The sequence below is a fragment of the Fusarium keratoplasticum genome, chromosome 3 (genome assembly GCF_025433545.1).
Source record: "Fusarium keratoplasticum isolate Fu6.1 chromosome 3, whole genome shotgun sequence".
NCBI classification, from domain to species: domain Eukaryota; kingdom Fungi; phylum Ascomycota; class Sordariomycetes; order Hypocreales; family Nectriaceae; genus Fusarium; species Fusarium keratoplasticum.
Window position 1 is genome coordinate 2,304,642 of NC_070531.1, and position 23,105 is coordinate 2,327,746.

General features: G+C 53.6%; 9 protein-coding genes across 9 annotated transcripts; 4 read left to right on the forward strand and 5 right to left on the reverse strand.

Annotated features, from left to right (window-relative positions):
* Window positions 1–558: 558 nt before the first annotated feature.
* Window positions 559–2,264, forward strand: NCS57_00407100 (uncharacterized protein; the record flags this gene model as incomplete). Its single annotated transcript, XM_053054046.1, has 3 exons — window positions 559–890; window positions 939–1,024; window positions 1,072–2,264. The coding sequence occupies 3 exons, from the start codon at window positions 559–561 to the stop codon at window positions 2,262–2,264; spliced, it is 1,611 nt and encodes a 536-aa protein (XP_052916206.1).
* A 1,104-nt stretch (window positions 2,265–3,368) lies between these two features.
* NCS57_00407200 (uncharacterized protein) lies at window positions 3,369–4,132 on the reverse strand (the record flags this gene model as incomplete). Its single annotated transcript, XM_053054047.1, has 2 exons — window positions 3,369–3,391; window positions 3,448–4,132. The coding sequence occupies 2 exons, from the start codon at window positions 4,130–4,132 to the stop codon at window positions 3,369–3,371; spliced, it is 708 nt and encodes a 235-aa protein (XP_052916207.1).
* A 785-nt stretch (window positions 4,133–4,917) lies between these two features.
* Window positions 4,918–5,132, reverse strand: NCS57_00407300 (uncharacterized protein; the record flags this gene model as incomplete). Its single annotated transcript, XM_053054048.1, has 2 exons — window positions 4,918–4,933; window positions 4,984–5,132. 2 exons carry the CDS (start codon window positions 5,130–5,132, stop codon window positions 4,918–4,920), a joined length of 165 nt encoding a protein of 54 aa, XP_052916208.1.
* Window positions 5,133–7,654: 2,522 nt separating this feature from the next.
* On the forward strand, window positions 7,655–9,853 carry NCS57_00407400 (uncharacterized protein; the record flags this gene model as incomplete). Its single annotated transcript, XM_053054049.1, has 1 exon — window positions 7,655–9,853. The coding sequence occupies one exon, from the start codon at window positions 7,655–7,657 to the stop codon at window positions 9,851–9,853; it is 2,199 nt and encodes a 732-aa protein (XP_052916209.1).
* A 226-nt stretch (window positions 9,854–10,079) lies between these two features.
* On the reverse strand, window positions 10,080–10,856 carry NCS57_00407500 (uncharacterized protein; the record flags this gene model as incomplete). The annotated part of the gene is made up of 4 exons (XM_053054050.1): window positions 10,709–10,856; window positions 10,484–10,595; window positions 10,271–10,368; window positions 10,080–10,180 (listed from the first exon to the last, which is right to left on the reverse strand). The coding sequence occupies exons 1-4, from the start codon at window positions 10,743–10,745 to the stop codon at window positions 10,080–10,082; spliced, it is 348 nt and encodes a 115-aa protein (XP_052916210.1). The 5' UTR covers window positions 10,746–10,856.
* A 510-nt stretch (window positions 10,857–11,366) lies between these two features.
* Window positions 11,367–14,712, reverse strand: NCS57_00407600 (uncharacterized protein; the record flags this gene model as incomplete). The annotated part of the gene is made up of 3 exons (XM_053054051.1): window positions 11,367–11,803; window positions 11,855–12,349; window positions 12,405–14,712. The coding sequence occupies 3 exons, from the start codon at window positions 14,710–14,712 to the stop codon at window positions 11,367–11,369; spliced, it is 3,240 nt and encodes a 1,079-aa protein (XP_052916211.1).
* A 2,906-nt stretch (window positions 14,713–17,618) lies between these two features.
* NCS57_00407700 (uncharacterized protein) lies at window positions 17,619–18,181 on the reverse strand (the record flags this gene model as incomplete). Its single annotated transcript, XM_053054052.1, has 3 exons — window positions 18,113–18,181; window positions 17,775–18,062; window positions 17,619–17,723 (listed from the first exon to the last, which is right to left on the reverse strand). The coding sequence occupies exons 1-3, from the start codon at window positions 18,128–18,130 to the stop codon at window positions 17,619–17,621; spliced, it is 411 nt and encodes a 136-aa protein (XP_052916212.1). The 5' UTR covers window positions 18,131–18,181.
* A 253-nt stretch (window positions 18,182–18,434) lies between these two features.
* NCS57_00407800 (Pre-rRNA-processing protein) lies at window positions 18,435–19,564 on the forward strand (the record flags this gene model as incomplete). Its single annotated transcript, XM_053054053.1, has 3 exons — window positions 18,435–18,482; window positions 18,535–18,607; window positions 18,657–19,564. The coding sequence occupies 3 exons, from the start codon at window positions 18,435–18,437 to the stop codon at window positions 19,562–19,564; spliced, it is 1,029 nt and encodes a 342-aa protein (XP_052916213.1).
* Window positions 19,565–20,901: 1,337 nt separating this feature from the next.
* Window positions 20,902–22,963, forward strand: NCS57_00407900 (uncharacterized protein; the record flags this gene model as incomplete). The annotated part of the gene is made up of 5 exons (XM_053054054.1): window positions 20,902–21,200; window positions 21,254–21,447; window positions 21,498–21,935; window positions 21,989–22,480; window positions 22,533–22,963. 5 exons carry the CDS (start codon window positions 20,902–20,904, stop codon window positions 22,961–22,963), a joined length of 1,854 nt encoding a protein of 617 aa, XP_052916214.1.
* Window positions 22,964–23,105: the final 142 nt, after the last annotated feature.

The window sequence follows — 23,105 nt, forward strand, 5'->3', positions numbered from 1 at the left end:
ATCAGCGTTGTCCCCGTCTCGCATACCGACTCCTTAGACGCAGCTAGTGCCCCACGATGCCTAATCGTGGTGTTTCTCGTCAAGTTTGATCTGCTGCCTCCCCCCCGGTCTCCCTCTCCCTCGTGGCCGAACTCCTTAGCAACCAAAGATGCCTGTCCGGCTTTAACCCTCGTCACGGAAATGCGACCCTAGACTCGGCCCCCTCTGCCGCCGAGATGAGATCCGTCTGATGTGCAAGCCCGAGACGCTCGGGTGTCTGTGATTGTTATAAGTCATGGCTCGGCAACTCTCTCTCCGGCTCTTCCTCCACATCCTCTTCATGTTTTAAACCCTCTTGTTTTCGTTCCTCTCCTTGACCAGATTCTTTCTTTTCTCCTCAACTCTGGTAGTGTCTCCTTTCTTTCATTCGTTCCTTTCTTGAGACCCAAGTTGGCCTTCCTGTGTCTGTGACCATTCCTTTCTTGTCTTTTTCTACTTTCAAACCGGTCTGGAACCACCCCAAAATCTCCTTCAACCTACTCTCTATCTACTCTTGTCTTTGACAATACCACTTCGACAATGCAGGTCAAGGGTGTGATCGTGGCCCTCCTGGGCATTACTGCTATCTCAGACGCTGCTGCGGTTCAACGGAGACACCCCTTTGCTCGCGCACTTCAACGACGACAATTCGGCGGCGGCTTCGGTGGCGGTAACAACGGCAACAACGGCGGTAATAACGGCGGCAACCAAGGCAATAATGGTGGCAACAACAATAATGGCGGAAACAACAACAACAACAACAACAACAACGGAGGTGGCGGTGGTACAACCTTGAACGCGAACAACGTCCAAACTGGCTCCCAGCAAGATGGTAACAACCCTGGCGCAGACGGCCAAGCAGCCTCAGCGACGTATGTATAACACCTTCCATGGTTGACAATAGAACTAACTCGAACAAGGGATGATGCCAACTTCATCAACTTCTGCAATGGTCAGACTCTGACCAACGGTGAGCAGAACCGTGATGGATCTTGCAACGGCATTCGTAAGTCTCAATTCACAAGCCTCTACTTCTTGACTAACCCCTTGCAGCCATGGGCAAGATCCCTTCGGCCAACAACATGGTTTCCTCCGTCTTTACGAGCCCCCAGAACGGTGACGATATCCAAGCGAATCAGGACTTTGACATCTCAGTTCAGATGATCAACTTTGCCCCTGGATCCTTCACCAATGCCACTTCTACCTACTATGCGGCTCCTCAAGATCTGGATGGTGGTGGCAACATCATTGGTCACACACATATCACTGTCCAAGACACTGGCAACTCCTTGAACCCTACCACTCCCCTGGACCCCACGCAATTCGCCTTCTTCAAGGGTGTCAACGACGCCGGTAACGGCCAGGGTCTCTTGACAGCCAGCGTTGATGGTGGTCTCCCCGCTGGTAACTACCGTATCTGCACCATGGCCTCCGCATCCAACCATCAGCCTGTCCTCATGCCCGTTGCCCAGCGAGGTGCCCAAGATGATTGCATTCGCATCACTGTTGGTGGTGGTGGCGGCGGCGGTGGTAACAATAACAACAACAACAACAACGGAGGCAACAACGGTGGTAACAACGGTGGTAACAACGGTGGTAACAACGGTGGTAACAACGGCGGCCAAGGCCAGAACCAGGGCGGCCAGAACCAAGGTGGTCAGAACGGTGGCCAGAACGCAGGTCAAGATCAAAACCAGGGTGGTCAGAATGGTGACCAGAACCAAGATCAAAACCAGGGCGGTCAAGATCAGAACCAGGATCAAAACCAAGATCAGAACCAAGATCAGAACCAGGACCAGAACCAAGATCAGAACCAGGACCAGAACCAGGACCAGAACCAGGGAGATCAGAACCAGGGCGGAGACCAAGCCCAGGGAGATCAAGCTCAGGGAGACCAGGCTCAAGGTGGTGACCAGGCTCAAGGTGGCGATCAGGCCCAAGGTGGTGATCAGGCCCAAGGCGGCGATCAGGCGCAGGGTGACCAGGCTCAAGGTGACCAGGCTCAAGGTGATCAGGCCCAGGGCGGAGACCAAGCTCAGGGCGGCAACCAAGGTGGTAACCAGGGTGGTCAGGGCGGCCAGGGCGGTCAGGGTGGTGGCAGAGGAGGTGGCAGAGGCGGCTTCGGCGGTGGTAAGGGCTTCGGAGGTGGCAGAGGAGGATTCGGTGGCGGTGCTGGTGGATTCCAAGCAGCGTCGGTCGGCGGTGACTCTCGCAACCAGACGGAGGCCGATGACGGCACCAAATAATTGGGGTCAAGGGAAGCAGCAACAAAGCCACTACCTTCGTGTTATGCCCTGGTGGCCTATGGCATGAGTAAGGAGTGGCATGTCAAGAGTCGTGGCCAACGCATTCCGGTAATTGGGTGAAGATGTATCTAGAGGGGTACGAGTTTGCGCATCAGGTCTACGCTCTAACAAGTGGGAAAGCGCCTGAATGCGAGTTTCCGCCAAGGACTGGGTATTGGTCGGTCGGTTGGCAGGTCGGTTAGAAGGTAGGTTTAGTTACCATGATACACAATTGTAAGAGATATGTTTATGTTCAGCTGCCTGTCCTTGAAGTTGTGAAAGTGAGTGTGCCACTATCCTTTGTGAATTCCAGGGGTAAGATCCGTTGCTTCTCAGCTAGGTATTGGCTGGGCCTACATGTCACTGGAGTATCATGATGAAGGCCTTGAAACCAGGTGAAACCGGCAACTCATGTCCCGGGTTGCAGGTGCTTGGGTGGGAGACCAGAAGCCAGATACAAAGTTCTCTAATAACCAAGTCTATTCTTGTATCAAACAAAGTAACGACAGGTGTAGTGATTCTAACCAGACACTACGAACGTAACAGTGTAAAACAACACCGAGACTAAAATGCAGAGGTCCAAACTCAAGTGCAAATGCCCAAAGAAAATGTAGATACGCCAACTATCGTGCACGCGACTCCAAGTAATATATCCCGCCATCGACTCTGTCCGCTAGTTATGCGGGCGAGTCCAGTCTTTGAGGCAAGTCCAGTCTGTGAGGCAGGCTCCTCCGGCCTGTGATCCTGTTCAGACGACCTGATCTCCTCAGCTCCGGATGGGTTCCAATATCCAGGAGATCAGTTTCGCCTACTGAGGCCGGGGCCGACGCGGGCCTGGGAGGGGGTGCTAAACGGCTGCTGCTGTTGCTTCTGTTGCTACTTATGTTGTTGCTGCTGCTGCTTCTGCTGCTGTTGTTGTTGTTGCTGCTTCTGTTTCTACCTTTATTGCTATTGCTACTACTTCTGTTACTGCTTTTATTATTACTGCTGTTGCTTTTGTTGCTGCTTTTGTTGCTGTTTCTATCTTTGTTGCTGCTTTTGTTGTTGCTGTTGCTGCTGACTGTCTCACCCTTTCGTCGGCGCTTGTTCTTGGGGGTTTCGTCGACAACAGTATTAGCATCGTCGTGTGTACGTGTTCGCTTACCGTTTCGGAGGATGCGTCCCTCATTGCTAGCTGAAGTTGAAGGGCTGCCGGTGGTCGACTGAGATGCACCGCGCTTTTGCCTCTTCTTAGGCTTGACGGATTCCTCGTCTCCGTCAGATTCCGAGTAGTTAGAATGCGAGTCCTCATCCGAGCCCGACTCTTCCGAGCTCAAGTAATCAGGTGGGAGACCGCCAGTGTACTCGATCCCTTCCGGGAAGTAGTACGTGATGTAGGGTAGCCACTTAGGGTTAAGCTCTTCCAGGGTGGGTGAATCACTCACGTACGCATCCTCGTAGACAGGAACACCTGCGAGATCCAACATGGAATCCATAGAAACGAGGCAGGTCAGGCCGGGGCAGCGGCCGCCTTTCTTTGCGAAACTGTCCTGGGCATAGGAGACGGCGTGAGCCATGTTTCTCTCCTTGACGTCGGCTATCATGTGGACAAATTCTTCAGCGCCGGGGGCCTGACTCATGGCGGTTGCGCACTGTTTGCGAAATATGGCCGGATCTGTGATGTAGATGGGCATGGTGTTGTAGAATTCCAACAGGTCGATGAAGAGATCTTTCTTGTACTGCTTGCGATAGAGGGCATCCTCCTTTTTCATGTGGGCATCCAGCCATTCCTGGAAGACATTCGGCCGTTCCATGTCCTCTTCTGTTGTCGATGTGCACTTTCTTGCCATGGTGTTGAGATGTAGGGTGGGTGTGTAAATGTTGATGGATAGATGGAGATATCTGCTGACCCTGGGTCAAGCCAAAACTTATAGATGATATCTAGGTTGTAGAATAAGAGGCTGGCTTTGATTACTCTTGAATAGTCCTTGCCATGCGGTAAATCAATGGCGATTTTCTTTGTTGGGTGCTTACTTGCAACCTTCAACACCTAGTCCTCTTTGTATGACAGGGCTCTGATGTGGACGGGATGCGACAATGCTACTGACTCAAAGAATGTATACATTCGAAACCCAAATCTTTATTCTTATCATGGCCATTGCTAAAGTTAGAAGACCATTATGTTGATGCACCCGCCGTTTTCCTAAGTGAATGGTTGCAAAACAAGGGTAATCTTGGCTCTGACCAGCCAACCTTCCTTGTCCTTCTCCTTGACTCTTTTTCTGTCGCGTCGCCTCTAACCGAGCAGCTAATTTACATTACCCTTTGTCCCAGGCCTTTGAGGAAGCTCTCCAAGGACTTTGTAGTGGAAGAGTCAGACTCGGGGCGCTTGTCAAGTCTCTCCAGGCTCTTTGAAGGTACGACGGCCAGTGACTTGATAGTTTCTGGCATCAATGATCAACATAAAGATATGTGTAAAAACGTATGGTTCAGTCAAAGGTAAAAATGCAGCGTCTATTTGTCTCGAGAACCATTATTTGATCATGCTTGAATGCAAGAGGGCAGCTGCCACAGTTGAAGAATGCTTTGTGCGCCAAACACCAACGCCCATATCCATTATCAAGTCTCTTTTCTTTCATCCACGCTTGGGTCTGGCCAAAGTTAGCAGTTACACAGTTGAAAGGAGACATGTTGCACATACCCACAGCCCTGGGGCGTAACCTCACCGAACGGGCAGTCTCCCGAGAGCTTCTCGACAATCTGGTTGGCCCAGACGGGCGTGATGACGATGCCGGCACTGACGAGGGAGGCAGTGGCCGAGAGGAGAGTGACAAAGAGTGTGGTCTTCATGGTGATTGACTTGTTGGTTGTTGGTGGCGTGATGGGTGGATTAATAAGTGAAGCCCGCGATGACAGAACCAGCTGAAACGCAAAAAGCCGAATTGATTGAGCCGACAGGGGCTATAGAAGAGGAAGAATTGATTAATTATGAACAAGAGAGAAAAGAGAGAGAAAAAAGAGGAGAAAGAACAGAAAGACGGAGAGAAAAGACAGAGGCGAAAATGACTCCTTGTTGCAGGGGCGCGACGGTCAAGGTTTCAGGCTGTGAAACATACCCACGGCGTGACTGGTGGAAAGACGGTTTCGCCTACGCGCCTAGAATTCAAGCGCCAGGTGTGGCGAGCCCAATTAGGATACAGATCCGACATGATCAATTGAATGATTTTTGAGACGTTGCCATGATGTCTGTATTTTTCCTTATTATTCCTAGACTATCGTCTTCATTGTCGTCGTGCATCATCTTTGAACATTGTAAACCCCTGAAACTAGTTAGTGTTGGCCAAACTCAAACGTTGCATGACTCTCAACTCCAAACTTACCCCTAGTTCAACTAGTCTTGGCATCCTTCTTGGCATCCTCCTGGGTATCATTCGTCTTTGCTTCTTCAACCTTTGCCTCGGCATCTTGAGCAGCAGCAGCCCCCTTGGGGACTGGAGTTGCGTCCATCTCGAATGGTCCTTGCTGGACTTCTCTTCCACCCAGCTCTCCAGGCCTCTCTCTCGTCTCCAGCTCAGCAGTTTCTAGGTCTGTCGTCGTCTTGGTCTTAGTCTGTGTCTCTGGTCCGGTTGAAAGCTCTGCCTTTTGGATAACTTTGCTATCGGGTCCCTTGTTCTCATCTGGTGGACGCGACCATGTCACGGTTGGTCTCGGTATCCGTCGAAGCACCCCCATGAAGCCCTTCTGTGACTTTTCAGGGTCACCTGGGCTTCTCTTCTTCCTTCGGCGGACCAATATGAATACTCCAACTATGATGATGCCTATCCCGACAACCACTCCAACAACAACACCGGCAATAAGACCAGTGTTGGTGTCGCCGCCTTTCGAGTCGCTCCCGTTGTTATCGCCGCCGCCACCGGTCTGCTCTGGATCGGAACCCGTGCTCGAAGGGATCGCCGAGGTTGAAGTTTGCGATACATCGTTGGGGTTTAACGTCTCGGTAACTGGTGGTATCTGGGTCAGTAGACATTGCAACTGCACCCCAACTATCCTTACAAGTCGAAGGCAGCCGCGTCGGCTCAGTGAGATACATGACGCCGACTGAAGTCTCAATGCCGATAGAGTCCTGGCAGGTGATTAGAGTCCCTGTCGATCCCCTCTCCGACCATGCCTCCAAGATGAAGGCTGTTTCGCAACCCAAGTCGCCAGTGCTATCTCAAGCGATTAGCATCTATCCATCTAGCTCAGTCGAGGAACGCACCACTGGCGAGCCCATGTCGATCCCGTTGACTCGCGCCCCGTGAACCGCTCTACCAGGACCTTGTCGCCAGAACAGGAACGGCCTATTTCGTAGACGCTGCCTCCCTCTACCTCGAACCCATCTTCACAGTAGTAGAAGCCAGAGCGCTCGCGAAGTGCACCAGAGCCAGGGCAGTATGCCGTACCGACTTGGCTGGTCAGCAGAGTCGCGAAACCAAGAGCGACGACAACGTACCTGACGACGACGATATCGTGTAGTATCCAATGAGATCTCCTTGGCCAAGTGAACTCAGGACCGTCCCAGGCTCTGAACTTTCGAGAATCGCGGCCATGGTGGGTGCCGTGCGGTGTAGAAACTCAACAACGCAAAAGAGAAACAGTCAGAACGAGGGAAGAGTTTGGGAACGCTCAACCCAGCCCCCGAGTAGCATCTTGACCCCCCGCTAATGCATCACGGGTCTTTGCGGCAGTACATGTCTCTCAGCTCAAGCGACTTCAATGGATATAGACCTGGCGATAATACCCACACTATGCATCCTCTGCCTGCCCGAAGGATTGGCCATGTCCAAAGAGGAAACCAGGCTGAACTCACTGCAACCCTGAATGGCTACCTGCTAAGAGCTAAGGCGCGGGAGGGCTGCTGGACCGTTTAGCTTGTGCGGCTGGGTGCAGGGGTGCATCAAAGATGTCTCTGCTAGAGTTGGCGATGCTTGTTTGTGTGTTGAACTTGGAGTTTTAATTCCGAGAGACAAGCCGAAGAGTTGCACATTTGAATTCGGTGGAATTACTGTTTTCCTCTTTCAGCCCCGATTTTCGATGCTGTGAAACCTCGACATACGTCTGCCAAGTGCCATCCTCACTTTGTTGTTGGTGGTGGCTATTTGTAGCTGCAGAAATATGCATGCACCGCCTGCTCCCACAGAGTACCTGCTTACACAGCCCACCAAAGATGATCAACATCGGTCGTTACACCAATTGCCGTGTTGTATTGTATTGTATTTGATTCTCTCAAGGCCCCCCCCTTTGGACAGGCTCAGTGTTGGTTTCTATTCGACTCATCTCCGTCACCGCGTTTGACTGAACACGGTGATATGGACAGACGCTTACATCATACCATGTCAACATCCGACAAGTCTCTTCAGTACGAAACGCTTCAAGATGTCGTCAAAACAGACACGAACTGTACATGGGATGAGCCTCTTGGTCGCCAATCCGAGGTCCGCGACCGTCTGATACCATCCGGCTCCTCGCCGTCGGACCCAAAACGCCGGAGCTGGAAGCAACATTGGAAGAGGATTGGAGTCGCGAGCATCGCTGCAATAGTATTCGGTACCATAGCGATTATTGCCTCTCTGGCAATTCTCGTCTTTCTCTGGCAGGGCGCTCAACTCGCCGAGCGGCGTCAAGAGCCAGTCTTTTGGCAGACCATCGTCTTTCACGGCTGGGCTCCCCAAGTTGTCACCATTTGCTCGGCTGCGATCCGTATCGTCATGACTTTGCAAAACGGCTTCGTGGTAGCGGCAGTGGCAGCCATCATGCTGGAAACGTCAGGTGCTTCACTCGTCGATACTGCCATGCTGTCGGTTGAGAGAGCCCTGGGATCAAGTCCTCTCAACCTTCTGCCCCCGGCTCTAAGGCGATGTTCCACCAGAGAGGACCGTATTTCAGCTACACTGCACCTTTTACTGGTAGCGACTGCTCTGGTTATTAGTCTGGCTTCAACCTTTACCTCGACCATTCTCCTCTCTGACTTTAGGTCTGGCTTGATTGCATCGCCCTCTGTCACGGCCAAGGTGGGAATCGACTTTGCCACAGAGGGAGAGTATCGATATTTTGGAACGTCTGTCATAAAGTCAAGGCCCGTGGCCAACTGGCGATTCGCTGAAGCCAAGGACAGCGACGGTGCCCCCTCTACTAAGGGCGACACAGGCGATACATACCGCTCCATGCTGCCCTTCCAAGATGTAGATTCGAGGAGACTGCTCGAGTTCTACTCTGGGCCTGCCGCCGTCACCAACTTCAGGACCTTCTGCGTCGCCCCAGAGTTTCGAAACTTGACCCTTGCTCGCATCCAAGACCCGGACAACGGCGGCGAGATGAGCCTCAACGTCCTCGCCGACCTAACTCCCAGCGTGGATTGGAAGTTGAAGTTTGAGCCCGTCACCGGCGCCTACAAGCCTAGTCCAGTAAAGGCTCGGCTGCTCGATACTTGGCATGCCTCTTCGCCGCCTAGCTGGCCGCTGACACTCTACTACTCTATTGACGACACGTTTACGCCCGAGAATCAATCAACTCTTTGGCCCTATTTCTTCCACCGGGCCCTGCTCTTCAACTCAACCATGCTCCTTAACGAGACCGATACAGGTGGTGACGACCTGCCCGAGTCACTGCGCAATCTCACCACAAAGAAACAAGGCCTATGGACAAAGGTCATCAATGCCGACGGAGTAGAGGTTTTCAGTGCTACCGAATTTTACTTTAATAATGCCGGACCGCATCTGTACAATGTCACCATGTCTGGCCGCGGTATCAAATCCGAGCCTACTGGAGACTGGCGCCGTGGACCAGGCCGTGAGAACCAGATGGATATCCTCCACCAGATGGGCATCGGAGCTGCTTTTGAAGATCGTGGTATCTTGGAGCTCACCGTGGGATCTCACCTTTCCGACGGTAACAGGCCCTATCATATGCCCCTTGGCCCTACTGCTCTATCGGCCTCGGGTACCTCATCTTACCCCGTCTCCCAATTCTCCTGGGCCTTTAGCGACTCCTGGATGACCACCACTGCCATGGGCTCGATGGAGTTCCCGCACCCGGCTCACTCATCCGTCTTTCAGAGTATCATCCAGCGGACTGAGGATCCAGCTCAGGCGGTGCAGGCTTTGATGACTAGACTATACCAGATGCAGTACTATGATTTCCTGCCAGACTTTGATTTCAAGCAAACTACCAAGACGATATACTCGACCGAGAGGATCACACCGTCACGGTGGACAGGGCTTCTCATCGTCTTCTGTCTCGTGGCGGCCCACCTCCTTCTGGTCTCCATCACGACGGTACTCTTTATATCTCGGACACGGGGCTCTGCGCTTGGGAATATCTGGCAGGCTGTCTCCCAGATGGATTCTGCCGAGACGAAGCAGATTCTCGAGTCGACGGATTCCAAACGAGATGAGGAGGTGAAATCCTGCGTCAAGGCGATGGGTAAGGATGCTGGGGTCTATGGCATGTCACGGTCAGTTGAGACGGGGAGGATGGAGATTCAGCTCCGGGAGAGGAGAAAGGAGATTATGGATTTGCAATCGCTACCATGAAACATAGATTTGAGCAAACTCTTTGCACAGGTCAAATAAACGATGATGGACTTGAATGTTCTTTATTCTTACAAGAACTCATATTACACGTATTCCACCGACAGCCTTGTCCGGGCTGTCCAACTTGGCGTAATGCTCAACTCCAATGTACCAGCCCAGCTCCTCGCACTCCCATCCGCATATTACCTCTTATTGTGTGCAGTCTCCCCAAAATAAATCGTCGTAATTATGCCACAGGAACAGGAGCGGGGGCCTCGGTGCCGGAGGCGGACCTGGCCCCGGGAGGAGGGAGGAACATAGGGAGGTAGGTAACAGCGAGGGACATGACTGCAACCATGTTAGCGTAAGCTCCTCGTTACAAACAGCGGAACCAAGCAGTGGTGCTTGCGTGTCGCGCTTAGAGGGGGGTAAACGTACTCGACATGCCAACGGAAAAGTATCCAGGCGTGGTAGAGTTCTTCTTAGACTCCTCGCTCTCGCCCAGCCAGCTCTGAATGGAAAAGACAACCGCAGCCCTAATAGATTCCCAACTTGTTAGTATCTCATTTGTGCATCAATCGTCGCATCGTAGGACGGTTCCATCGCGCCACCTCTCCATCATCAGGGGGGAAGGCTGATCAACCCACGTACCATCCCACAAGCTTGTTTCGCGTAAACATGGCAGCCATAGGCAGAGTCGTGGACATTGTCGAGGAGAAGTCGGTCGAGTCGCCCGTAGCCTTGGGCTCCTGGTAGGGGACGACTGGAGTCCTCGAGTTAGCTCCTGGTCGCATCATGGAATCGCATCGCGCTGGACTCATTCTCCGTCGGGCGGAAGAAGTGAGGAAATATCGAAAGATACGGGTGGTAACTCACTCAGGTCAGCTCGTCGAGCATCCTTTGTGGGGGCCATGATTGCTGCTGTGAAGGAACACGGTGACGGAGATGGAGGTTGGAGGTTGTCGCAATTTAGCTTGCTTGCGACCTGTCGAGTTGAGTTGAGATGGGGGAGGCTTGACGAACTGTGGCTGTGGTATTTCGTGTGGGGAACGCGCTATACTAAATACAGCTAGATGTGGCATCGCTTCTTGACACCTACCTAAATAGGAAATGGGTCTGATGCCCCCACAAAACGACATCCACCAAGGCTTGGATCATGAACAATAGTGGTGATTGAAGCAATTGACTTATCATTCGTGACACACTTATTTCATCTTTTATAGAGCCCTCGACGGGTCCTGTTCCGAGGGGGGATTGCACCAGGCAGCGTACCACAATGGTCGACACAGACGCCGCTGTATCATGAGCGTGTATATACATGACAACGGGTATCCTCCCAAAACTTGCGTCGACAACATCAACATCAGCAATACATCAGATCATCACAATCCATCCACCCATAACCCATAGCGAGTCCCGTAACATGCGCTCAGTTCCATACAGTCCCGCGCCAAAATTCAAAAAAAAGACAATCCCATAGAAGAAACGCCGAAACATGCACTTGCTTGTAGCCAAGTCAGAATAGGGACTCGACCTACTCCACCCTGATGATGACCTTCCACTGCAACGCCCCGGCCTCGCGAATCGCGCAGGCCAGACATCCTCTCTTGCGCCGGCTGATGATGGCATTCCAGCCTTTTTGAGCACAGAGGGCTCGGACCAAGATTTCCATGTCCGAGCCAAACTGTCGCTTTCGTGACTCAAAGTGCATCTGCTCCGCGGCCGGAAAACTGCCTCGTCGCTGAACAATGTTGTACTTTGAAGTGAGTCTCTCGATGGTCGGAGACTGAGGAACCTCGGAAAGGTTGGTGATACAATCGATGACAAGCACACGCTCGCTGCCCATGCGCGAAGGTGAGCGACGATGAGTCTGAGGAACAGCAAGGAGCTCCGAGAGCGGAGCGTGCTGTCTCTTTAGGAGTTCCGAGATGTGCATAACCGTGTAGTTGTACCACTTGTGTAGGGGATGCCCTAGATTTTTGGTTAGTTATGGTGACAACTTGATGAATAATTGATCCATACCTGTCCTGTGTGCCGGGCGAGAGCTCTTACCCAGCATATCGGAACCAGAAACATCAATCTGCTGAATTGTTGGGCTGGACGGAGACTTTAAGAAGCGAACGCGATGCGATGGTGAGCATGGATGCGCGGTGACAAAGCTGATATCGTAAGAGAGCGAGAACGAGAAATCCTCAGGTGCAAATCCGTCAATCGAAACACCAAAGTTGATGTTGGCGGGGAACGAGAGAAGTTCAGGGTCCTTGGTGTTGGAGCCCGCGAGCGAAGCCGACTTGGCGAAAGGCGTAGCCTGGATAGAGTTGGCGGGAGCGAGCAGTTCTAGGGATCGCAGCGTAACGCTCATCAACGGAGGAGGAGTAGAGTAGTTGTTCTCGTGAGGGATGATAAAGTCGGCAGGGAGAACCGAATATTCATCGGCATCTCCAAGGATGGAAGACTCTCGCTCAACTCGCTTCTTTGCCCAGAGCCTCGCCTTCTTTCCAAGGTGGGCATTATCCTCTGATACCATGTTAGCATTCTCATGATCCAGTATTGATGACTCTGTTGAACTTACCAGCTACGTCTTCAACCTCAATGTTGACCCAGCCCTCGTCGAGACCAAGGGGCAGAATATCGCTAGAGACCCATCCCATGCACTCGGCTGATCCCTTGCCAGCTGCAATAACTCGGCCGACAATGCAGGACGTGCTCCAGAAACTCTTGCCAGAGTAAACAAAGCCACCACACAGATTGGCAAACGGGCCCAACTTTGCCATAGCATTCTTATCATTCTCGAGGAGGGTAGCCATCAAGAAATGATACACGCCCTCACCTGGGAGCATCAATCCAAAGATGTACGACTTGGATAGCCATCCTGAGGAGTGCAGAGCAGCAGCGAGCTTCCGTCGCTGAGGCTGGGGCTTGTTGCTGTTCTTCTCGCCAGCCGGCCGGTCCCATGCCCCGAAGTACGATGCTCGCTTGGAGCCATTTTCCTTGGGAGTCTTGACAGGCGAAGGAGATGGTGCAATGCCCATTGATTGACGGGCGCTCTTCGCAATGAGACCTTCGTAGGTATCAATACCAGGCCAGCGCAGCTTCTTTGCGAAATGGGTGAGACCGTCAACTTGTTGCTGTGAGTATCGGCCCTTAATGGTATAACTATAGTTCGTGGTTGGTGTGGCCTCCTCCTGGCGTTGGCGGAAGGTGAACTTGCTGACCAACGATCCAAGCCAGCCTGACGACGATCCGGGAGGGGTAACGGTTCCCTTTGAAGTAGAGTCCTCGGCCTTCTCAATCTCGACATTCTCAAGCCAGCTTCGGGCAAGATGCAACGACCACTTGACCATGGGGGTAGCAGCCCTCTCAAAGTGAACGACGTCGATGGGGCGGAAAGCTTCGACGCCATACTCCTCGCCCTCGGTGATGGCGTCTAATCGGATGAGCAATTCGGTAGCAACGAGAATCTGCATGAGAAGCCAGTATTTCTCCTCAGCACGCTCACTGGCACTAGTAGCATCGTGGATGGAGGAGGCATCCTCGAGGTCGTCGTTGTCAGCACCTCCCCAGAGGATCTGGCCTAACCTGATCCTCCACTCGACATGGGTAAAGTCAAACCAGACATTGGCAGTACCAAGACACTTGAGGAGGGCATTGATCTGGTTGGTCAGACTGTAATGGTCGCGCTTGTCGACGACAGAATTGACAGGACGCATAAAAGTATGAAAGAGGTCCTGGTAAGTCTGAACAGTCGTCTTCTTGCGGAGATCATTGACGCGATACAACTCGCCATTGCGCTTGATGCGGTCGAGGATCTCTGACTCGGGGAGGCGGCGTAAGTACCCCAGCGGGGAAAGCATACGCTCGCGTGCCTCGACAATGGCCTGAGCCTTTTTGCCGACGCTGTCAAAACCCCATTGCTCTTCCTGGAGAGAATCACCGACAGCGAGCTCAAGAGCGGCCGAGTAACCCATGGTTCCCTTCTCGAGGCCCTGCATGCTTAGCATGTTGGGGCGTTCCCGACAACGGATGAAGAAGTGGGCCTTGCGGGACTCGACGGCCTTCTTCTGGGCGGCGGCATCATGATTGAGATCGCGGGTGAGATGAGGCCATGCAGTGAGGCCGCTCCAGGCCCTGTCCTCGATCTGGACGTGGTCGGTCAAGTCGCGGATCTCCAATGCCTCGTCAAAGGGGAAGGCGACGCTGGGATTAGGGGCGCCAGAGCAATGGCCCTCGCTGCGGGCAAAGTACTGGGGGGCGCCCGAGAAGAGCTTCTCAATCTCAGACTCGGAAAGGGTGGCCATGATTCTATCCAGCTTCAGAACGGGCGTGGGCTTTGGCTTTGACGGGGACGAGCTGGCATTGTCTGGCTCAGAGCCCGGGTTCGGCGGCGGAGGAGGAAGGGGCTTGTTCTGGTCCGGTGGTGAACGCGGGGAAGCAAGAGTCCTTGGTGAGTGTGACGGCGATTGTGATGATGAGGGTGTCTTAGTCCCTTGTACTTGGGGGGATCTGCCGTTGGAAGCTGGAACTGGAGGTGGGGCCTGGCGGCGGAAGCCTCGGTCGGGAGGAGCGGAGCGTGGCGGAGGAGAATGCGGGGAGGAAGCGACCTTGCAGGAGGCAAGAAATGTTAGTGGCACGCTCGAGAAGTAAAGAATTGAGGGAGAGAAAAAGACAATTAGGGGACGAGACAATTGAGGGATGAAAAAAAAGACAGATTTCTTTTGCTGGATAAACGGGAACATGCACGCTCGGCAGGCTTTAGACCGGCACAAGGCCAATTGGACCTCCGGTATCCATACTCTATGGCATGGTGCTGCGGGATACAGCAAGAGGCGCACCGACCTGAGCCCATGGCCCCCCCATCGAGCGAGGCATGACCTGAGCATCAACAGAAGGTGCAGCGGATCGTCCTGGCACGCGACACCCGGACCTGGGACTGGCCTTGCTCCAGGGCTTGGTTGGCTGGGCTGAGGGTGGCCTGATGGTGCGCCATAGGGGAGGGGAGGGAGACGCCAGGTCCCCCCTCGAGTCAGGGATCAAATGCCACCAAAAGATGAAATGTCTCAGCGGTTATTAACAGGCAGAGTAAGAAAAACCTCTCTTTGACTTACACGCTCCCCATCGCCGCCCTCGGTCCCGGTCACATTTACCCGTCCGCCTCTCTCCTTGACGCGCTTCCTCGCCCGCGCAAGGAGACCCTGAAGCAGGTAGTCGGGCCTGGCAAAACGGCCAGTCCCTGCTGCGGATGCACCAATGGCGCCAGACTCTTCGGTGTCGTCCTCGGCGCTGTCCTCGCCGTCGTTGTCGTCGTTCATAGCCGCCGTTATAGTTGTGGTGACGCCCATGGCGCTCTGGGGCTGCAGCGCCCGGGATCGCTGCCGTTCATGATGCGCCGGCGCAATCTTATTCTCAGCCGATCTGTCCTTCTGCTTCTTCTTCCTGTCCCTCCTCAATGACTTGTCAGCGGCGTCACTGAAAGTACTGCTCGCTGCTGGCCGCGGGGACGGCCTAGATTTGGTAAGTGGCATCGCCGTAAAGACGCCGCTTGCGTTCCAGGGACAGCAGCAGCAGCAGCAGCAATGGAGATCAAACCCCGGCGCAACGCGGGCATCCGCCGCCGAAGGTTCGGATCGGCCTCGGCGATGGTGGCGATGGCAGCCAACCTCCAAAGTGGGACGGCGCCCACAGTTGAGAGCGGGATTTGACACGACCGAGATGAGCTGCTGCTGCTTTGTATCAGTCGGTCAAGCCAAGGTTCCGTGTTTTCCTAATCGCTACCGCCGTCAGTCAGATGTTCTCTGCGTTGGTTCGCCCTGCCAGCTGCGAGCGGGATTGGCTCCGGCGCGCACTCAGGGCTCCGTCGACAATAACTCGACCCGTCTTGTTGGTTCCGGCGCATGTATGGATGTATGTATGTATGTATGGGCAAAAAGTGTATGGATGGGGAATGCAATCTTGCAGTGACAGGAAGGAAAATAACTCGCCGGTGACGGGGGCAAGGCCATAGTTATCATCGACCCCCGTCCTTCTCGTCAAGACATGGAAAAATGCCCTCCACTTGCCTGTCAGTCCACGTACGTACATTCTCAGCATATAATGCTTCCCAGGAGTTCAAGCGGCTGTCTCAGGTCGTCGGCGCACAATCCCGTGCAGCAAATAAATCCGCCCTCTGCCCCTCTCCCCGTTCCTAGGCCTCTTTATCCGCTTCTCTTCTCCCTCTTGTGCAACAGTCCCCACGCGCGCGCGGGTATCTGGGAGGCCAGGACGGTGGGCCGTGGTCCTTGAACCTTGGAGGATCGTGGGCCGTGGCACCTGGCAAAAGAGAGGTGACGGGGGAGGATCTGCGATTCGATTCGCGTCGATGCACACTCGCATACAACACGTACGTCCAGAGCCAGCTTCTGCACCGGCACATCACCAAGGAACCTGGTTTATATATTGCCCACCCCGGTGATGGACCGGCTATCCATGCGCCCGCCCGTCGGGTCCCATGGGTGCCAGAGCAGAGCCCTTTCTCGGGCTGCTCAAACTGCAAACTGGCCATGGCAGATCCTCCTCTAGCCGTTGCCAGCCTCAGCCTCAATCTGGCACTGGAAGCTGCGGGAGTTTGTGGGCCTGGCCCAAGGAATGCAGCGTAAAGTGGAGGGGCTATCCGTCTCTCAACCTGGGGCCGACGAGTTTCGAAACCTCCGTCGCGAGAAAGCCGAGCCAGGAATAGGAATATCCACCGCTTCTTCCAAGTTTTCTCTTGTCTATCCTCAGGATCCGAAAGCCTCGTAATCTTCAAACTGCTAGTCGAAATCTTGAGAGTAGTATCCCCGGATGCGAGAATCGGCATTTGACGCTCGGTCGTCCTGTCTTGGATGGCATCGGACTGTTGAGTTTGTCCAGGCTAGGATGTTCCAGCCCTGCATAAACAGCATCCTTCTTTCAAAACGTACTACTCCGTATCCTTCTGGACGTGCGTATGTGCGTGCGTGCGCGCGTGCGTGCCTTCGTCTTACATGCGCTCGCCCGTGCCGTGGCGTCTTGTTTGTCCCCAACCAAAAAACCTCAGATTCGCAACATTCAGCGTTGCATGGATGTTTGGACCCGGAATTGCTGCTCAATTGTGTTGGTTGCCGATATCTAGGAAGCTAGGAAGCGTGTTCTTCCCTCGTCATGACCACCATGAGGCCCCTCCGTCCACTTTACGACTCCTTCGCGTTTCCACCCTCACCACCAGCATTCTCTTCATCATTGTGCGTCCATGTGAAACAACGGCCGCACCCCGGTTGCAACCGTTCGGCCCCATCAAAACCCTCGAAACACGCGGCAACTTGCAGCCGCGAACTCTGTCGAGCGGGAGCCTCGCCCGTCCAGGTCCAAGGGGTAGCTGCATTGCACCCGATGGGACCGACCGTATTAATAAAAGGCACCCGATCCGATGGGAGTACCAAGACAAAGGGAAATGGGTATCGAGATAGCCGCGAGGGCGCAAACTCCAGCCAGACAACCCATGTAGCTTTCTGCTTTCAAACACTTCCTGCACCTCCACACTCCCCAACCTTCGAACCGTAATTTCGTTTATGGCCTTGTGCACTCTTCGAGGCCGTTCCGGGAATGCGGTGGATGCGTGCTCCTTCTCTTCGTCAGATCATTTCACCGCTTCTCTATCCAACATCTCGCAGCTAGCATAGATCGTGTTCCGGGCATGCGGGAAAACAATACTCCAGCTTGAGCTGACCTGCACGAGGCATTAAGCCTTCAGCGTTGAAGCATTGGTAAGACATGGACTAATACACTTCCAAACTCAAGCTGGGGGGGTATCATGCACGACGATGAGCAGGTACTTGGGATCGGGTACAATCACCAACTCCTGCTTCTTTGTTCGTAACCGTAGAAGCTTCACCTCGTCCTGCCCAGCATCAGCATGAATCCTTGTTTAAATGTTTGTTGAGATCCTCACCTCTCCGTCCAGCTCCTGGACCAAGCTCCCAGAGCTATTCACATAGTTCCACACGACGGCCGCAAACTGCTCGACTCCTTGCGTCTCGCTCTCCTCTAGCGCGGGGGCATCGTTTGAGAATGATGTGGCGGTCGAAGTAGTTCGTGTCTTGGAGGTCTGTAGAGCATCGACTTGTCCGCTGGTCTTGAGAATCGCACCCGTAGCTCGGTCAAGGACGATGCTGGCCTTGACGCCAGGCTTCTTGGACAGGCGACCAAGCTTCTCTTCGAGGGCGTCTGGCCCGTTTCCCTATCTCTCGTCAATAATCGAATCAACAATCCCTGTTCGAGGCGCCATACCAAAGCCGAATCAGTCATCGTGAAGTCGAAAACAAGCTTAATGTCCGTCGTGATAGTTAACTGTTGCAACGGGATCGGCCCCTGGCGACGTGATTGGATTGACGCCAGCTCGGTCGCGGGGCAGGACCTCACGAGTTCTGCCGCCCAACACCGCCAAAATTTTAGAGCCCCTCCAAAGAAGGAAAGTAGATCTTATCAGTCTGGCTGGATCAAACAATCTCAATCGCAGCGTACAAAGAACAAGACCATTGCGTAACGTTGCAGGTCCTCACGTCCCTTTTAACCTTGCATTTACAGCCGTTTCACTACTCAAACCGGCATCATGGGTTCCAGCAACAAGAAGAAGAAGGAGAAGAAGAAGGACTTCCAGGTATGATCGAGTCCCTACGCCTCATGATGAACATGAACTGAAAAGTGCCCAGAAACCAAAGTTCAAGGTTGGAAAGGATAAGGCAAAGGCCTCCAACTTTACAGACACAAGTTTCAAGTCAAAAGGTGAGAAGGATACTCGCATCTGTGGTATGAGGAATACTAACAGCCACAGCCATTGTGATGGGACACCAGTCCCTCTCAACAGTCGCACCAGATATCGTCCAGCAGTTCAAGCATAGTCTATCACTCGCCTCTGGATCTAAATCCGACAAGCAACGACGAGAAGCATTGGCCTACCTCACAAGCCAACTCTCATCAGAACCACCTACCAACCCCGTGGGGACTCACGCTGTTCTCGCCAAGCTACTCCCTCTCATCTCCGACAGCTCGACGCCAGTACGAAGCCAACTCCTCAAACTTCTTAGAGTTCTCCCCCCGGCAGAAGTCAGGCACAGTGTGGAACAGGCCATCATGTTCATTCGAGCAGGCATGACGCATCTTTCAGCCGACATTAGCAACGATTCTCTCGGGGTGATGGAATGGCTATTGGACGTCGCCGAGGGTGACTTGGTTGTATGTCCAGGAGGGTGGGTGAAGACGCTCAACAGCTTCTGCGCCATGATGGGATGGGCATTATCATCGTCCAAGGCTGGATGGTCGTCAGGGTTGCGGTCCGGTCTTCGTCCCAAGGATGCTTCAACATACGCCCGTCAGATTACCACACTATCACGATTCATCGAGGCTGGCCTTCGACATGAGGATGAGATACCGGATGACGAATCAGAAATCTGGGACAACTTGTACAGAATCCCCCGAGACTCGAATGCTTTTGAATATCTGAACCTGTACGGTTCCCGACGCGACGAGGAGGGCGAGATGTATCCAAGCCGAGAAGCCAGACAGCGAGTGTTCCAGCGGAGGTTCTTGGAAGCGATAATAAAAGGTGCCGACCAGGCGAAGAAGGAGGGCGGCGCAACTGGGCGTGCAGCGGCCGGTCTCGACAAAGTGCTAGAAGAAGGGATGGGTGACTATGAGAGCTCGACGGCGATGGATACCCAGGATCTGTTAAGTCTTTGGTAAAAAGTTTCAAGATTTTCAAGGCGTAATCAGCTATATAGATTGTTTTGTCTACATTCAGAGCTGCCAGCATGCTCTTTAGTTATTTGCCCCTCGTGCCCAATTCACCGTGCTTCCTCCTCGCCTTCACCAATCTCAGATGCATTTTACCGATACAAGGCGGTCTACACAAGTGCAAGCCTAGAAGGAGGAGTTCGCCCTATAGACGTATTAACAATAGCGATAAATACCTAGATAGGAAGAGGTGCTGCCTTGAAGCCCGAGTTGCAAGCGGGCAATTCGCACAAAGGGCTCAACAAGGGATAATGCATGTTTCCAGACAATGCAGCACAAATGCGGCGAGAATAAAAAAACAAAGAGATTCTTAAAAGAAGATCACAGTTTCTTCTCCAGTAACATTTACTCAATTCTTAAGTCATCAATATCTCAAGAAGGGGGAACATCATAAACAATCCGCACAGTTATCCCCCCGTATATAATCGCTACAATATCTCCTTCTATAACCACCAAATTTCAACAGCTTCCCCCTCTGATTCCTGACGTGCCTGTGCGGGCATCCTCCGTCACCGGCAAACAGATGCATCCCCCTCCCAGCGTTGCCTCCGACTGCGGCCTCCTATCCTAAGTCTTAGGGCCTGGCCAACGCGTTGTGTTTTCCCCTAAGACTTAGGATCATAGAAACCTGAGGAAGCTCTGTGAATCGCCGCGTTCAGGAAGGCACGTGCAGGGAGCCATATCAACAACGCCTTCACCTCTTCCTCTCCTCTCTCTCTTCTCCTCCTCACATCCTTCCCACCTCCAGCCTGACACTTCTCGCGACCTCGTCGAGAACGGATCAGGAGCCTCTTCTCTTACATCTCAAAGCAGCACGAGAGGAACAGCGCTGAGTTGTTTCCTCTGTTCTGCGCCGAGAGCTTCGTAATCAGGTTTGTCGCCGCCGCCTCCTCCTTCTCCTCCTCCTCCTCTGCTCTCATCTCCTTCTCCGCATTTCGCATTTGGCATTTCCTTCATCACGACCATTGTCCTCCTTAATCTCCTCCTACGCTTGATGCTCGGGACATTTGCTGACAGCTCCCGCGCAGTAGGCTCGATCCGCTCTGTCAGGTGAATCTGCCGGCCTTCAGCTCACCTTCTGCCAAGCATCGAGATTCGCAAGTAAGTATCATCCCTCTTTTCTCGCCATTTATCCCCTCCATCACCTTCTGTCCCCGTCCTACGGCAGTGGCTTCACCTAAGCTTTCGTGAGCGCGGGTGCTCGTCGCTGGGTTTGACACACCACACACCATCCCACACTCATGTGTGTCTCCTGCCTAACTTCTTACAGCAGAACTCCGACTACCATGACCGCTGCTTGGACTACCGGCCCTCCTTCGGGCGAGGCCGCGAACAGCAATGGTCAGAATGGACACGCTCAGAACCATGACGATGAGTCTTCCAAGGCCAAGTGGGCTGAGCCCCAGGCAGTTGACTACACTGCCCTCGCATCCCAGAATTATGACCAGGGCTGGGGTTGCAATGCCCGCCCCTATGAGTGGAAGGACGAGTACGGTGACGTTGGACCAAAGTTCCCCGAGCTCGAGCTTGAGCTGTTCGGCGACCCCAGCACTCGCCACGAGCGCACTGGTCTGGACTTCTCTCAGTAGGTGGCCGTCCTTAGCTCAGTCGTCTTCAGTATCGCTAACGTTCTTACAGGATCCAGAGCATTGAGGTCCAGCAGGAAGGACCTCAGAAGATTGGTCCCATCGGTACCTTCAAGGACGCGGGCCTGCACCCCGTTATGCTGGAGAACGTGAACCTTTGCGGTTTTGATAACCCAACTCCAATCCAGAAGTTTACCATCCCCTCAATTCTCCAAGGACACGATGTCATTGGAATTGCTCAGACAGGTAAGCTCTCAGGTTCGTGTCACTGATGACTATGCTAACGAGACACGTAGGCTCCGGGAAGACAGCTGCCTACCTGATTCCTATTCTGAGCAAACTCATGGGGAAGGCTAAGAAGCTGGCTGCGCCGCGACCCAACCCCCTGACCTTCCGTGAGGGCCTTGATGAGGTTACTGCCGAACCTCTGGTTCTCATTGTCGTCCCCACCCGTGAACTTGCCATTCAAATCTTCAACGAGGCGCGCAAGTTCTGCTACCGAACCATGCTGCGACCTGGTGTTGTCTACGGAGGTGTTCCCATCCGTGAGCAGATCGGTCTGCTGGGCAAGGGCTGCGATGTGCTTGTTGGAACCCCAGGACGTCTGGTCGACTTCATCCAGCGTCCTAAGTACCTCACCCTTCGACGTCTCCGATACATGGTTATCGATGAGGCTGATGAGTTGCTCGATCTGGATTGGAACGAGGACATTCACAAGATTCTGTCCGGTGGTGGTAAGTTCACATCACAGCGAGCCCAGTATCAGTGACTAACCAATACCTCACAGAACAGGATGAAGGAAACGTCAAGTTCAGCCTTTTCTCGGCCACCTTCCCCAAGTCGGCTCGAGATCTCGCGAAGAACTACCTTGCTGCGTCCCATGTCCGTTTCCGTGTCGGTCGAGCTGGAAGCACCACTGCCAACATCAAGCAGATCGTGCTTCCCGCTGAGCCCCATGAGAAGCGTGAGATACTCTTGGGACTCCTGGAGGAGATGCATGGTGTCCGCACCATCATCTTTGTGAACAGTCGCCAGGCTGCGGACAACCTGGACGATTTCCTTTACAACATGAAACTGCCTGTGACGTCGATTCACAGCGACCGTACTCAGCAGGAACGCGAGGCTGCAATGCGCTCTTTCCGCTCGGGTAACGCACCCATCTTGATCGCGACAGGTGTCAGCGCTCGCGGCATTGACGTCCGCAACGTCGTTCATGTGATCAACTATGATCTTCCTTCCATGGACCATGGCGGCATTGAGGAGTACACTCACCGTATTGGTATTTCCTTCCTTGCCTTGACTTTAACTGATGTTCCAGGCTAACTTCTCAGGTCGTACCGGTCGCATCGGACATCGAGGCATTGCGACATCGTTCTTCACAGAGCGTGACGAAGGGATGGGAAGCGTCCTCACTCGCACTCTTCTCGAAACCAACCAGGAGATTCCGGAGTGTCTCCAGATGTACGTTCCAGAGGGTGAGGCCCGCACCAACCTCAAGTTTGAGGCAGACTCGGACTTTGACCCCAACGACGTCGCCGGTGCTGGTGACGCTGGCGGTGCTGCTTGGGGAACTGGTGACGGCGATGGCGGAGATGGCGGCAACGCTTGGGGAGGAGGAAACGCAGGTACTGAGGGTGGTGACGCCTGGGGTTCTGGTGGAGGAGACACCGGGGCAGGAAGCGGCGATGCTTGGGGTTCTGGCGGAGGCAACTCGGATGCCAACAACTGGAACAGCGCCCCTGCTGCTTCCGCTGCCTGGTAATCTCGTCAGGATCTGTCACAGGCATCTGTCACCGGCATCTGTCACTGACAACCATCAACATTAGGGGGGGTAAAATGGTGAGATCTGGGGATCTAGTAATCGAGTAGGGGCTGGGTATACATCAAGTACTGGTTCTATTAGT